This window comes from Trachymyrmex cornetzi, unplaced genomic scaffold (genome assembly GCF_001594075.2).
Source record: "Trachymyrmex cornetzi isolate Tcor2-1 unplaced genomic scaffold, Tcor1.1 scaffold646, whole genome shotgun sequence".
Taxonomy (NCBI): Eukaryota; Metazoa; Arthropoda; class Insecta; order Hymenoptera; family Formicidae; genus Trachymyrmex; species Trachymyrmex cornetzi.
The window spans coordinates 1056626-1073712 of record NW_017299966.1 but is presented as its reverse complement, the minus strand read 5'-3'; the positions used below and the strand labels follow the sequence as shown (position 1 = coordinate 1073712).

The 17087-nt window shown below is 35.0% G+C and overlaps 1 protein-coding gene across 1 annotated transcript in view; it reads left to right on the top strand.

Annotated features, from left to right (window-relative positions):
• Nucleotides 1–6616: 6616 nt before the first annotated feature.
• The window catches only part of LOC108767071 (rho GTPase-activating protein 20), a 189701-nt gene continuing 179230 nt past the window's right edge, over nucleotides 6617–17087 (top strand). The window contains exons 1-2 of the mRNA XM_018516750.1: nucleotides 6617–7048; nucleotides 7228–7591. Coding sequence (XP_018372252.1) covers nucleotides 7400–7591 — 192 coding nt within the window. The 5' untranslated portion in view covers nucleotides 6617–7048; nucleotides 7228–7399. The remainder of the gene's footprint in view (nucleotides 7049–7227; nucleotides 7592–17087) is intronic.

Below are 17087 nucleotides of genomic sequence, written 5' to 3'. Positions count from 1 at the left end.
TCTTGTAAGTTCGTCAGATCAAAGACAGAAACTACATACATACTTTCTTTTTTCATACACTCTTTTCAACAGTCATTTAATCGATCATCTAATTATTTAAATTCGTTCTTAACTTCTTAAATAAGTTCTCGAAAAACGCCCGAAACCAGCTCCCAAGAAAAACTAAATTTTTTGAACGCACAGCATTTATATACCTTATTCGAAAGCTAGCGTTATCCAATGAGCGTTTGAATACAACGAGCACAGCGAAGCATCGTATTCATTGGCTGGTACGCGAATGGTGGGGTTCGCGGAGTGACGGTTCCTATAAATAACGCGTAATTCGCATCTTTGCGCTTTTGCGACTCGAGCAGGCGATAGGAGAATATCTTGTTATATTACGTTGGAAAAGTTCGCAGGTTCGCAGTCGCACCCCTGTATCTTGGAATCGATTATGATCTTTCCTGTAAAAGTAATCTCTACCAACAAATATAACTACAAAAAACGGCTTGAATTTTGAAAGCATCGTTGGAATTACTTACCAACGAGGTAATCAATAATTAATTATTAATATTTTTACATGCGACGCGAGAAATATTTTGAGAACCAAGCACTTTTAAATTCTCAAACAGTTTTAAAATGTCTCTAACGTGTTATTAAAATATTTAATGTTATTATTAATATCGCGTAATGTAGATTTTAGCAGTATTAGTAAACTGATTATTCGGCCGAGAATATTTTTCGACAATAAGTACTCGTTTGGTAAAAAAATGAAGACGCGAAAGCGCGGTTATGCCGTCGCGTCTCGCGTCACTTTTTATTACGCGTGAAGTTAACCGCGCGCGGGAAACGACGTCTCTTCCCCTCTTTTGATCGCATTCACGTTTTATTCGCGGAATGCGACGGATAGGGGATGACATGGCAGAACGGACCGGCTCTCAAACAAGTAGCAGTGCGATCAAATATGGTAATGAAACCTATATTAAACCTGTATTTAACTCTTTCGATATGTAACTACCACGTAACTATAATATAGATTCGGTATTCATATGTATACTATAATGATCCATTCAAACACGTATTTTTTGTAAAACTTGTTCGACCGAAAGTTTATCACGTGAATAATTGACAATGAGATTTTCGGATCAATCTACACAATATACAGAAAAAATAATCATTATATTATGCTCGCATTTTATGATAATTATATTACTTCTGTATTAAGTATGTAGATTGATATCTGAAAATCTCATTGTCAATCACGTGTCATTTTCTGTGTTTCAAACATTAGATATATCTGATGTTCGAAATACCTACGGAAAATCCATGAACGCTACTCAAATAGAACAACAAATCATTATGATATCAAAATAATGTTAAAATGACTTCAAAATGATCATTAAAAATCATTTTTCAATAATTTCCGATTCATTTTAATATCATTTTGACGTTATCGTGATTTGTTGTTCTGCTTAGGTAACCAGTGGTTTCATGTTATAGTAAATACAAAATTGTACTAAAAAGTGATAATAACAATTGAAATGAAAAGAAAACCCAGATTGTACGCATGTCGAAAATCGAGACATAGTCAAGGCACAGTCAATATATTAATTATTTAAATATATTTTTAAAATTAGTTCGTAAAAATTTCTGTAGGAGTTTCGATTTACTATCAACATTTCTCGTGTTCATCAGAAGCGTAGTTTGAAAAAGATCGATTACATTTTTGTTATCCATATATACATACGTATTTGCACGTTTATATGGCGTACCTTGTTTAGCATCTTCGATAAGACCGCGCAAGGCCGTATACTTTTCACAGACGTATAATGAGAATCCGTAGAAGAAATCGTAGAAACGGTGAAAGATCAAGGGTGAAAGGTGCGAATGTCGCTTCCGCCAAGTTTCAATTTGTGTACAAACGTATGCAAGGATTCGAACTTCATTTCGCGTTGAATAGCTACTTCTCGGCGAAAGGAAAAACGTAGATTAACTGTCGATTTCACCAACCTTTCTCAAAACAAGTAGCAGCTGTTTCGACGCCTTCTTAAACACAATCCTTCCTTGTTCTCATCGATTTATTGACAATTGTCAAAAAAATCGCAAATTTATAATTTTAATAAACAACTGAAAATTTCACAATCCGTAAATTCAGAACTTCAGTTTTACTATGAATATATTTAGTGCAAGTTAACAGATCGCAGATTTTTAATTCGGCAAATCTTCCATTTCCACAGATTCTTTCCTTTGATAAATTTTACAACAATTTTCGAGGCTAAATAAAATCAGCATTTTTTCGTGTCGTAAAGAATTAAAAAATTGAATTATAATCGAATTGCAAAAAAACTGGTGACTGCTGCTCGTTTACGATGCCAATAATGAAGGCAATATCTTACAACAATTACATTAAAATGAGAAACATGCGACATATGATTACTTCTCGAGTTGAAAAAAAAAATCAATCCTAAGATCGCGCGATATTCAGAATTCTTTCCTATTTTAAAATCATCTTAAGTAATGTCTTAAGATGTTAATACGGCTATGTGAATGTAGGTTTATGACATCTTAAGACTGTATTTAAGACGGTTTTAAATATAAGAACTAATCATGAATACTGGCCTAACCCATACAGCACAGAAAGATTGCAGAAACATTGCAGAATGATTTCATTGAAACATTGCAATATTGCATGGTGGTTGCGAAACGTCGCTCAATCATTGCTGCAAGATTCCAACAATGTTAAGATGTCCGTTTTTTGTTATATTGCAAGGAAACGTTCCAGCAATATTGCAATGTAATTTATTTGGATAAATTTTTTACGAAGATTCTAAAATGAAAACTATTTTCTGTACATTTATTTTACTAACATTAATTTTTTTACAAATCGTATTTCTAGTAATATGTGTTTTCCAAAAGCAATTTTTTATAATAAAACCATAAAATATTCCAATAAATGCAGTAATAATTCTGAAGGATATATTTATTGTGTATCCCGAACAAACTACAAATATTATCCACATTAACATAACAATACAGATCCTTAGTCAATTAATTATGGATTAAGTTAATCGCAGTGATTCTTTTTAATTCGAAGCCACTCCGAGTCAACTGAAATCGATTAAAAAATTACGGATGAATCAATAAATTCGAGTGCTGGTTTATTCTAGCATCTTAATTGCTTATCGTCTTATCTGATGCGTTGATTGTATCCAAATTCGATATTATACAATCTTTTGATTTCATTTTTAAAATAAATGTAAAACTTAGCTAATGAAATGGCCGTCAAATAATATAGATTAATAAATTTTGTATTTAAATATAAAAATGGATTATATTAATCATTATATTATAAAACGCGGCTATTGAACTAAACTACATAAATATTATAAAAAATTATATTTTTATATTATTATTATCGTAACAATTATAGAATTACTACAGTTTTGCAATGTTTCTGGAATATTACAGGCATATTATTGACTGATATTGAATTGTTTCAATATACTTATATCAAACAAATAATTGTTTATAATATATACATAATAATAGATAATATATACATAATAATAGATAATAGATAATTAAATATAATCATAGGTATTGTATATGTTACGTCCTGACGACTCCAGAATCCTTTCCTTTCATGGAGAGAATCTGTTTTTCTCGAATGCGAATCCTTGCGATATCCCTAAGATAGGGAATCAACAGAATGACCGATCGAAAATCGATTCTTAAACGAATAAAATAACTAATATCACCACAAATATTAAAAACTAAAATATATATTAATTATCTCTCTCTCGATGTTCGAATCACATATGCACGCCTAGTGGCAGTATGACAATTAACACTCTTCCTCATCTGCGACCATCTACAATTTTCTGTCGTTTACTTCGTATTCTTCAACTTAACAAAGATATCCTTCCATTTCTCCTTTTCCTTTTCGCGTTTTCTTCTTCCTATGATTTCTCGAACCGAAATATCCCTTTGAGTAACTCTCATATCTCCCTCTTTCTTGCTTCCTTCTTCGTAAGAGCTGTAACACCTCCCCCTAACACGTACACCTTATCAATTTTGTATCTATACTTGGCGCCAATCTATGTAATAATCACATACCGCACACTCGCACAAGTGCTTCCGACTTGTGGCACGCGTCCACGAAGCGATAAGCCACGAAAAACGGTGTCGGTTACGTTCTTCCTCGTCCCCTCCTTTTCTCCTAAATTCCTCGTTTTCCATGAAATAAAGAATCACTCTTTCTCTCTCGGGGGTTGGACGTAAAAGTACATTTTATTATACATGCATGTTAATGTTATTACTATACTTTATTATATTTTTATATAATACAAAATTAGAGAGGGAGAGTTATTATATATATGTATATATTATTAATTATATTATTATTATTATCGAATAACAGTTATATTATGCGAATATTTAGAATTAAGCGTGCATTCTGAATACGCTCCAATACCGCACGCATATTCAGTGTATTCGTTAGGGCATTGGTGAACATTTGTGAAGCCGCGAGCACGTTTTACGAGCTTCGACAGATATCGAACGTTGAGTAACATGGCGATGCGTTATGCAACTGATCGGGACGTACATACATACATACATACTACGCGATCGGCGTAGAAATGCGCTTTCTAATAGGTCTTCGTTATTTATAGGCGGGGAAGGAAACATCGGCGAGACGCTATACACGTTGTTAGGATGCTTTTATCAACGACGCCCGTCGCGCGCGGATATAAATCGATTGTTCCGTGATTTCTTATCGTGACGCGCACCTTCTGCGGCTTCCGATTACGCGTCTGACGAGTTCTCGCGGGAAACAATGGCTTTCGCCAGAAGAAACACCGGATGTCGTGATGCATCTCGTCTATTCAATATCGCGTAAAAGCGCAACGGAGTTAATTGGTCTCGTGACTTGCGCGGCAATATTGTGTCTTGCAAAGATCATTCATTTCTTGTTAAACGAAAATCGATTTATTTTAATTGCTTTTGTGATAAAGTGAAACATATTTAAAAATTTCTGAGAGAGAGAGAGAGAGAGAAATGATAGAAAAAAGAAACAAGGTGTTTAGTAGAAAGTGAAACTAACACGAGTGCGTCTTGTATTTCCCATAAAACTCTTGATCTTAACTCTTAATTAAGAAAAAGTCCTGTCTATTTAAGTCGTTCTAAGAAGATTCTCAAATACAAATTAATGTATTTGCTATGGCAAAATGAAGACAAAAATTCGGCACAGGGTTCATAACGAATTCAAATCGACGAATTATATATTAAGCAACGTTTATTTTACTTTTTACATTCAGAAACAGGCATATGGAAAATCGAGAACTATAATACTCGTATCAGACTAGAGATTGAGATTGAGACTGAATGTGACTAATCAAAGTAAAGTCACTCGATATTGACTTTTTTCTGATTAGTTAGAAATATAAAATATGTGTTACAACTCAAAGCAGTTTTTACTAAAAATTAAGAATTTCATAGATTCTTCTATTATTACATCAGAGTATCTGTGAACAATTGAGTACAATTTTTTTATTGGTTTATTTAATTTTTTCATTTGCCTCAATTCTTATGTAAAATCGCGTTTTGTGATACTTGTTTGCAAATTTGATGGGGAAATAGCTGTACGAATTAGATTAAATTTATTATACATACTAAAACTCTATAATAAACATTCATGTAAAAGTTCATTTGGATCCACTTATGCCTATTTCCACTAAATTAAATTTATTCTTGATTAATTTACTCTTCATCTTTTTCTAATTCTTACAACTAGAAAAATAAATAGTTATAAAGTTGAACTGAGATTAAAGTTATAAGTAACTATCATTAATAAAAACAAGCATTGCTCATTTAAATAAGTTATTCATCTAAAACTGCAAAAAAATATGGTTATTACGTTGTATAAGCCGTTAAAAACCAAATACTTCGTTTTTGGTTTTTTGTCTGATACTTTTAGCTGATATTAATTGTCAGTCAAAGCATCCTTAAATTCAATCTCAATCTTTAGTGTGATACTGGTATAAAGATTTTATATTTCTTTTACTTAGAGTTACTTGTATAAAAATATTTTTATTTAATTTTACGAGTTAGTGCCATTGACGTCTAGAGACGTTATAAAGTTGGTATATGTATACATGTAGTATGAAATACGACATGAAGTTGTTCGCGAATGGTGGAGCGCAGCTTGAGCGTCGACTAAGAGCAACTAAGAGCGTTAGTCGCGTAATAATTTAATCGCGTGGAGATGGTGCGCGCACCCGTTACATCATCGCATCGGTCTTGAACGCGACGCTAATCTCCCGCGGGGACACGTTTTGTTTACCAACGGCGTGCGGCTCCTCGCCTCGTACGCATCGACGCAACGCATCATGGTGAAGTGAGGCGCGGAAAGGAAGGGAAGGGAAGGGAAGGGAAGAGGCGGTGCGGCGCGGCGCGGGCGGTTAGTCGTTAGTGGTGGCCGGCAAGGCGGCACGACGGACCGCGTGGTAGGAGGCTGCCGCGATTCAATTTCAGTCGAAGCGCGTCAGGCAGACCGAGCGAGTGATTGCCAGGGCAGCGAGAACGAGAGTCGGACAGGCATTCTCCTTCCCGCATCTCGATATTTCGATATTTCGATATTTCGACATTTCGATATTTCGAATCCTCGATGGAAAGAGAGGAAAAATAGACGCTCTCGTGCCCGTGGCTCGTGCTATGGCCCGCATGTCGCGCGTGGTGCCCGCAGGTGCATGAACGTGGCTACGTGTGACTGTGGCTGTGGCTCCGGCTCCCTGCGGCTCCCTTCGCACGTCTTCGTCCCCTCTCCTGCTCCCGTCCAACTCCGGTCCATTCGCATTCGCGCTGATTCGCGCGAAGGAGGCTTGTGTGCGTGAGTGTGTACTTGAGCTGCTCCAGCATCCAGTCGGTTTTTACGTCGCGCGCGCTTCGAGTTTGTTTCGTATATACGTCGCGAGATTCAATCCGAGATTGTCATCTGGATTGTTATTCAAACGCGAGATACTTCCGGGAGTTCCGAGTTCCGAATCGTGGGAGAGCGCGAGCATACGTCGTTCTCTCTCTCTCTCTCTCTCTCTCTCTCTCTCTCTCTCTCTCTCTCTCTCTCTCGGTGATCGCGGGCCGATTTTGAAAAATGCAAATGGCGGCGAAAACGTTGGAGCATTCGTCAAACCGGCTCGTGCGGACGAGTGATCAGATGTGAAACCGTGTGACGGAAAATCTCATTTCCAGGGTGAAACCTGGAGCGAGTTCGAGATGGACATTGGCGAGGACACGACGTTTATTCGAATAATCACGTAACTGCAACAGTGACATCGGGTATACGTGTCAGTGTCACCATGAGCAGGGAGGAGAGCGGCTGCTAGGAAGGACAGGGATCCTGATCGACTGCGTCCGATCGAGAATGGAATTCGGGGGCTACAAGGGCACCGGACCCCACATCAGGTTGCGCCGTCGCTCGAAATTGGGCAGACGGCTCACCAGGAGGCTGTCCCTCGTTGTGAAAATGCCGGCTGCGATTCTCAGCAGGGCGAACCCACCGGAGCCAAGACCGGTCGAGATCACGGCGATTGCACCTGACAAGACGCAGCTCACGGTAAGTAAAGTGCTCTGTTGACTCATAAACATACCCGTTGATATCGCCTGGCCGATAATTCTTCCTAGACATTAAATCTTATATATTCGTTATTGAAAGATTTGGTATCGGGAGTGAGTCATATATGAGTGCTCGATATATTTAATAGATATTTAATTTACTAATTAATGATATCGAAATAAATTGCACATATATATATATAACATGTATATTGATTATGATATAAATTACAAATTGTCTTGTAAGTTTTTCTTATACAGGGTGTCATTTTGTCATAAATGCTTGCGTCTATAAAAATTGTTTTTATCCCCGCGTGCAATTCTAGTCCAAATTGTATTTTAAATATTTATACAGAGTAATTCATTGTAATTTTAACAGGCAACTGTATTTTAAAGGTAATTTTTTGTACTAAAAAACACTTTAAATAAGAGTTGTATGGTACTTTTATTTGGAGTGTTTTTTTGGTAAAGTTGTAATTTTTACAATATTTACCTTTTAAAATTACAATGAATCACCCTGTATAAATATTTAAAACACGTTTTATGCTAGAATTGCACGAGGGAATCAAAACAATTTTTATAGGTACAACTATTTGTGACAAAATGAAATCTTCGACCTCGAGCACTATTCCGCTCGTCGCGAACTGTGAAAGTACTTCCGATGTAATTATAAACAGAACCGATCGCTGGAGAATATATCGTTGCCACGGTTTTACTTGTTCGCCGTTGACATTACGAAGAATACAAGCATAAATTTGTGGCAGGAAGCCGGCGTAAATTCCAAGGTAGAAATCAAAGCGTCATCGGCTTCAGCGATTAATGTAGCGGTACAAATATATCGAGTTTACACATTATATATACGGGAGTAAGAGGTGTTACCTTCGGTATATATTTAATGTTCTCTCTGCAGGGAAATTCTTTATACTTTTCATTCTCGTATCTCGCGGTCCGCTGATTTGTACCGCTTTCGCGCGCACATTGTCAAATATATTCTCTTTGCAAAGTTCGCATTCTGCTTTCAAAATTATGATTGACATAATTGATACGATTAGATTTCAGACATAGCGATAACAAGTACACGTCGACAATTAAATATGTAGCCTCTTGCGAAAAAGAGGTTGCAAGCGCGAAAGTAAGAGTCGCATCAATTATTATTACCCTGTGAAAAAAATGTACTAAATCTTAATACGTATTTTTTTTATAGTACTAATTAAACGTTTATTTGTAGTAAATAAATATTTATTCGTTAAAAAAATTAAGTTAAATCAAATTAATGGTTCTTGTACCAAATAAATACATGTTTACATTTAATAAATATTTACTTAGTGTTATTCAAATAAATATATACTTAACATATGATACAAATAAGTATTCTCAAATAAATAATTATGAATATTTAGTACATTTTGTCAATGCACATGTATCTTAAATACGAATGCCGCATAAAAGTCCTGAAGAAAGTAAGATGTATAGAAAACCGGAAAAAATCGCAAAGAAACATATTGAGATTAACGTCGGGATCAATATACACGTATTCTCACGGCTCTTCCTCAAGTGAATCGGATAGAATTATTTCGCGTGACGCGGATAAAAAGAGCACTGCGGATGCGTGCGAATTAATGCAATGTAACGTCGTTTTCACACTTGCTCTTTCGCGCGGTGCACGCGAGGAAGCAGTTTTATCCGGGTGCCATCGAGGAGAGAAATAAATCTCCAGCCTCCCGATACATGTCGGCTTCCCTCGCGCGTTTCCGCCGCGATTGCGATGAAGGAAGTGCCGGATACATGCTCAATCGCGGGCGAAGGAAGCGCGTCGTGTATATTGCGTCGTACGTAATCGATCGTAAGAAGGAAAGCGCGAAGCAATGAGTGACATGTCTCTTTCTTTTCTATTTTTGTCTTTTTTGTCTCGTTCTCGAGATCTCAACTGGGTCAGCTATTTAGCGTGGGTTGATGCAAAATCGATTCGGATTTTATGGCGTACATAATTGTATTGTCGACCAAGCACGATTATTGCAGTCGCGATTATGACTTCTCCTTTTTCGAACTCTTTCAGATTTAATCTACTTGCTAAAAAAAAATAAAGCGTTTGCACGTTTCGTAAATCGCACATTAAATAAAAATGTTTTTTAAATACTTGAATACATAAAAATTTCGAAAACTTATCTAATAATTTTTAGAGAAATTATATTTTGAAATTTTTTGTATTACGCATTTGTGTATGACTTTAGGCACATACATTTATCGAACTTGTACAATTTATAGAGTACGTTTATATTATGCGAAAATTTATGAAAATTTGTAGATGATAAATGTAATTTATCTACGAAGGAAAATTGTGCAGAAATATAAAACACTAAGATTTAATATAAGATTTATACGAGATGCAATATATGCTTTATATGTGTTCAAATAGACATTTTTACGAAGAATTAATTTTTTTTATTTTAAAGAGGAGGTTGTTGAAAATAATTCTACGTAACATATATCAAAGGAGTGGCGACGTACAAAATCTACGATTCAAACACGAGCTAATTTAGTTCACTTTGTAATAATTAGCACGTGTGACGGTGTGGTCGTAATAAAAATAATCAAGAGACGAATTAACGGTATCAACTATACACCTGGGTACTTAAAGTAGATTGCCGTTTCGCAATTCACTCGTAACTCTAAACGTACGGATAATTGCGACGCGGCTACGCGCCGACGCATTCGAGCAAAAGAGTAAAAGTCCGTGGTCAGTTAAATGCCGATATTCAACCGCAAAGGGTTAAAGGAGATTCCATATACAGCGCGCACGTGCGTTTGTGTGTGACACGAAACGATAATCGGCAATATTATCGCTAATACCGCGGACCGTTGAGCCGACGAGCTCTTAGCGAGATCTCTCGTCGATCGCGTGATAAGTACGTGTGATTTATGTCGTAATTACGCCCGATTATGTCTGCGTTTGCGTATATTGTGCGGGCTGTCCTCAGAAAATAATTTGTTACGATTTCTCACTGTTTCCCTTATTATCAGCTAAAGATTACGATTATCGTTACGATTTTTCTATCTCGGAATATGTTATACATGCAAATAACTAGCTAATTAAAACTATTTTTCCATTCTATGGGAGGATATTGTATCTACTCGGATTGCAAATTCTTAATCGAAGTACAAATAGAGAATTAATAGTTTGAAAATTTTTTATAGAGAATTATGTTGGATTTGAAAGAAATTAAAAATATTAAGTAGTTAAATGTATTAGAAACGTACTGTTTTTTGCATAACAAAATTGAAAATAATATTAGAAGATATACTTCTGTTAATCGCATTTTTAATTACTATATTAGTTCTTCTATTTTAATGTAAAGTCTGTTGCGCACAAAAATATCAAAACAAGACAAAATTGTGTACCATTCTTGATGATAACTTATCATCAAGAATGGTACACGATAAACTTTTATTTTTTTAATTGTAACTTTTTTAATTGTGTATATTTGAAACTTTAAACACAATTATATCACATTCCTTAACTTATCATTGATAAGTTAAGGAAATATTCTAATCTAGAGCATGAAAATGTGATATAATTGTGTTTAAAAAGTTTCAAATACACAATTAAAAAAGTTACAATTAAAAAAATAAAGGTTTATTTCTAATATTAGCGATATACCGGGACTACAAAAAATAAATACTTCTTTTAATTTAAAATGCTTATATTTTTCATTTTTCTCCAATCTACATTTGATAGAAGATGCCTTTTAGCATTGACAGAGTGCATTAAATGGCTTATACGATACACTTAAAAATATCTACGTCTTTGGATGCGTTCCGAGTTACGCATGAAGCGCATGATGTATTATTTGTCCTTGTTGTTTACCAATTAATAAAGAAGGATAAAACGATATATCGTGCGTTTCATGCGCACCCTTTATTATTTTGACGAATATCGATAAAATCTTTTAGTATCTAATTTTTGAGATTTTAAATATTTAAAAAATATAAAAAAGAGAAAAGTTAATATTTTGACATTCTAAAATAGCGTGTGTCTTAAGACGTACTTAAAAATCTCCGTCTAATCTTTGCAGCTATTTAAAGTATTTGAAGTATCCTGAAATATTGGCGCATAAAACGCAAGGACGCGTTCGACGTTTCTGCAGTCATTTAATTAGTTGTACAATTATGTCGTGTTGTCCTGGTGACGGAAAGCCATTCCCGATGAATTATATAGCGCATAAATAGTGTCATGTGCATGTAACAAAACGCATAAGATATCTTGATATATCGCGGATAAAGATAATCCGTCTAAAGTATAGCAGAGATTTATGAAATGGATCACACATACATATGTATATTACTTATATAAATTCTTAATTTTTGTGTTTATTCTGCATAATCTTCCTTCGCAAATAAGTGACATTTATCTTTTACTTTTTATAAATTTTTGCATAATATGAACGTTACTCTATAGACTGAACAAGTTCGATGAAAGTATGTGAAATCTATATCAAATGCGGGTATTCTGTAATAATGCGACGTAAGGTGTTTTTATATCGGTCATAAATATCATAGGAAGGAGTATCGTGCATCCTTTGCAGACATTATTTTTTCGGCTAATCGACGCGAGGAATACTTAAAGATTGTTGACTCGTCGCCCGCGAACGCGAAATTCACTTTCGTTTCTCGAGGAAAGTAACGATATTAATCACATTGTTTCTTGATCATATCGTGTTGATTATGTCTTCGATTTTTTTCACTGTTTAACTCAAAATGGCCATCATGAGTTATGGTAGAAAATCTTCTTTTTATTTACATATACGTACATACATATATTTTTTAAATTTTAATTACTTCCTTTTTGAAAAATGTTGCTAGCAATATAATCTTGAATGTAAATTTGCACGTGTTCGAACTTTTAATATTCGGATTTTAATTAAAACGAATTAATTATCAGCGAATTAAAACTCCTAATTCGCAGTTTGTGTTTTTATTGCATACACATACCAATGAACTGTAATGTATCATACGGGCGACTGTTACTTAGCGTATCTACTTACGTAAGTTATTGTGATAATAAAATTCTCACCTTCATTACGTATGTTCGATAGTCTCTGAGAGATGCGAGTTTCATTCTAGCTATTATGGTCATTCTTAGACAGGAAATTGAATACAACTCGCCGTCATGGCATCCTTTTTAGCAGTTAGGAAAGGTTAACAGGATGGTCGTTTAGCTGAATAGAGAAAGTGATGCTTGTGTGATAGCGTTTATGGTGTCGTGATTAGAATGTTGGTGCTAGTTATGTCGGTTATCCGACAAGTTCGATTCTCAATCATTACATACTTGTTTATTAGCCGATATACGTATCCGTATATGCGAACAAGAACGGCATGGCACAAGTATTTTCACTTGATTCGCGACTAATATCGTATTATTTCATTCGCGCTGACAAGTTAATTATGCCTGACGTGGTAAAGTTCTCTAGTTATTACCTGAGGTTAGACGAATTACTTATGTACGGTTTTTCATTCGATCTGAAATAATATACTATCGAAAGAGCATCGTTCAATGTCGGCATTAATATCATATTATTAAAGAACATTTACGAAAAAGATTTCTCGTAGAGTGTAATATTTCTCCTCTTTTGGATATATTTTAAGTAATTTATGTAAATTGTGAAATGATTATAGCTGTGAGTATTTGCATCGAAGAATAAATAAAGTTCAAAAATCAAGTTGTTTGAATTTAATATGCATGCAGGCATATGAGTATTTAATAGCTTAATTTAACGAGTTAATTTTAATAAATAATTTAATTTAAATCGTATAAAAATATATATATTTTAAATACAATTAACTTGATCTTCATATAACTTTGTACAACTGTAATTTGTTAATCGTACATGATTACCCAAGTAAATGCGGAACAAGGATTGAATAACTCTTAAACGAGGTTCTAGATTCATTCACTGTACGAGTATATGTAAATTGTACAATTGTTCAATCATCGATGAATGGCTGGAAGAGATAATTCGTAATGTGAACGAGAGAAAGCAATGCTTGAATTAGATCTCCATCCACGTTTATCGCGATATGATTAGGCCGCGCAGTTATACCAGTTATATTTACCTGTACTTTATTGAATCTCGGTGCATCACGCACCTATCAATTACTACGTATACATCTTTGCGTTCTTACGCATCTCTAGACTGACTCTCATTACAGGCTGAGTCAATTAAGCTGAGATAAAGAATATTGCCGGAACGATGTTGAGTCGCGATGATACATATTAATATCGGGTTTCTTAAAAAAGGCGATGTATCATTACAGTCGATTTTATCAGTGAGTCAGTAAAATTGAGTAATTTTACGCGTCATAAAATTTTATAGAAAACAATTTAATTCTTTATTCGTAAGCTTCTTTCGATTTGTTTTCTTTGTTAATTTTCAAAATTATTTATTTTCAATTAAATGTTTTAATAATTTTCTAAAATTTAAATGAAATGTGTGTACTGGTATAATTGTTCTAGAATAACGGAATAATGAATGTGCGAGTTTTTACAATATTATCTTCAATAATAATGTTTTTTAACCTTTCGACTTATGTATTCATGTTTTATTTAATTTTTTTTCCATTTTCAATTGAAATTCTTTCATTAGCATGAACTCTTCTATAATAAGTAGTTTTTTTCCGCGAAGACTGTATTTGCTGAAAATATTATGACCAACGTCATAATGTTCTTAGGATGTTATATTTTTTTTTTGAGAGGTGACATTGAACAAGGACACCGAAAAATTATCTGCCGAAATTTCAACCGATTGTGTCCTCTTTATTGAGAACCACAGGTTGCAAAACCAAAGATTTGCAAATATTTTTTTCATGATATCGATAGTCGTTGATTATGAGAGTTAATAAAGAACATCTTTAGATTCGGATATTTTTCCAAAATATTGTCCTATATTAGAAGGCAGATAATGCGCAAGTCATGGCTGTAAAATCAGTCGTCGATTTGTGATGCTTTTTGTCCGTTGACTGTTTGAATCTTTGTGCACTGTATTCGTTTGTGCGTGCCGCGCGTGCTGCTAATGTCCCATAATTACGCACGCGGCGGCAATTCGAGAAATGCTGCTTGTAAGTGGTCGAAGTGCGAACGTGGCGAATAATGACATATGATAAGTTTCGATTTTGCCGAATGCCGCGACTTGGAATCTTAGAAATTCCTCACGCTTTGTAATATTTGCGTGGTAGTTAATAACTTCATCGCACTGTTACGATTTTTAACGGACTCTTAAGTAAGCTCATTTCGACATTTTCCAGAAATTTTGGCAAGAAAAGTAGGACGTTAAAAAGAGGCAATGTCCTACACGTGTTTTCACATGCTTGTGTGTGTATGTGTCACTAAATTGAAAAAAAGTCAAGCAAAATTTTCAGGAAGTAATTCGTGGTTCTGAAGTTGGCGAAGCTTTCACTGCACGGACTTACATCACGCTTGGAGGTGTGTAACGAGCGGTAACAGATTCAATAAAATTACTTCAATTCTTTTTTTAATCTGAAATTTCAGATCACGTCATTTTTTTAAGGATGACGGGCGTCATATCTAAAGTTTATCGCTCAAATAATCTTGATTTCACTTTTCAAGAATCATGCTCAAGAATTTTCGCTCAAGTTGCTTCGATCAAATTGAAAGTTGATATATATAATTTTTTAAAGAGGCATTTTAAGGCATTTTTCTCCTATTGATCATATATTTCACGTGTACGATCCTATGAGATTCTTAGTTTAAAGTAACTTTTTAAATTATTATATGGAATACAAAATTTCCTATTTTGAAATTGAATATAAAATTCTTTTAATAACAGTTACGCAACGCATATATCTTTTAAGTCTATTTATCTCCGAAATAAAAAATTGAAATTCTAAATATTTATCGCGCCTTTCTGTCACGTTTTTGGCACAAGCATACCAAATACCAGATTCTCGTCAAGCACGATAAACCACGCTTTTAAACAGTATCTATTATCTCATTTCCTATTCATCTGTTTCCAATCAGACAATAGAGCGATTGATTCTCGAAGGCTTTCCGCATTTGCGTGTCAGAGACTTTTATCTCCTTGACAGAGTTGCCTCTCGACAGTAAATATACACTTGGATAGCTCAACACGTACTTACAGAAGCACGTGTATACGCAGCATGATATCTCTCACGAGCAACAGGTCTAATTTAATATGATTAAGGTTTAGAAATACTTGTCAATCATAAAATCAAAACTTGATGGATTGTCGATAATAGCCTTCAATCAATGATTTAATTATATATTTTCTAAACGAATAACATCTAAAATGACACGAAAAGTGTAAACAAGATTTTTTCATGCAATTTTAACAAATTGTGAGGCAATACGATTACGAGTAAAAGTAAAATTAGCTTCAGTATTTTCCTCGAATAGAAGTTACTCTTTATAGGGATGTGTTTACGCAAACGCTCCTGCTATCTTATTCTGAAGTTACCAAAGATACATCGCGTATTCGTCGCCGCGCATAAGCAGAGATCTACAGAGAAGCAAGGATAAAAACATTACGTAAAAGCCACACCGGACTTGTTCGCCGCGTCTCCACCCGATCGGCGGTAAATACGACTATCGTTCTCTGTATACCTTTCCGTCCATCGTAGCTCTAATGGCGAGAGACGGCCGGTGCTCAATGCTAATTTGATTCCCGTGTAGTGCAATCACGACCCTGATTGCCGACGTTACGCACATCACGCGCATTCCTGCGTGCGCGCGCGGACTAGTCGTGCGCGTTCTCCATGTTGCACGATTAATTGTCTCTTGCCGTTTGCCACGATCGATTACTTAATGCAGCGGTTGTCCGCACAAGGAGGAAGGAATGTAACATTGACGAGACGCACTGTGCGTCGAGCGTAATATGATAACGAGTGCCTGATAAAAACGAAGCGCGATCAATCTCGATCTATCTTGTCTCGTACGATTGGCTAACGTCGGATTTGACGAGAAAAATTTGTTGGACATTTGTCGTGGCTTTGATCTAGGTTGCTTCTCTTTGCCAAAAATAATAACGCGCGTGAAGACGTTAATGCAATATCAAGTTTTCTCCTCTCTTACATATGTATTTTTTATTACCTTGGTGTGTATTATAAACACTTTTGAGGATTCTTATTGTTAGAAATGTTTATGTAATAAGAATGCTCGTCTTCTTGACTTTCTTTTTAAAAAGAAACATTATAGGTCTTTGTCGTAATCATTTTTCAATTTGAGAAAGAATACTTCTGGAAGGAAAACGGAACTGGATATTGTGTCATTCATCATAAAGCGATCATTCTTCTCGATAAGAAGAAAACGAAATAAGAAAAGGTCTTTTCGCTGTCTGCACACATGTACCGTTATTAGCAAGTTCATTCATCGTAAATCATACAAGCGGGTGTAATACACTTTTTATATTTTCGTCTGACAAATGTAACGACAAATTGGAAACGGTACTTTAAAAGCGAATTCTTTA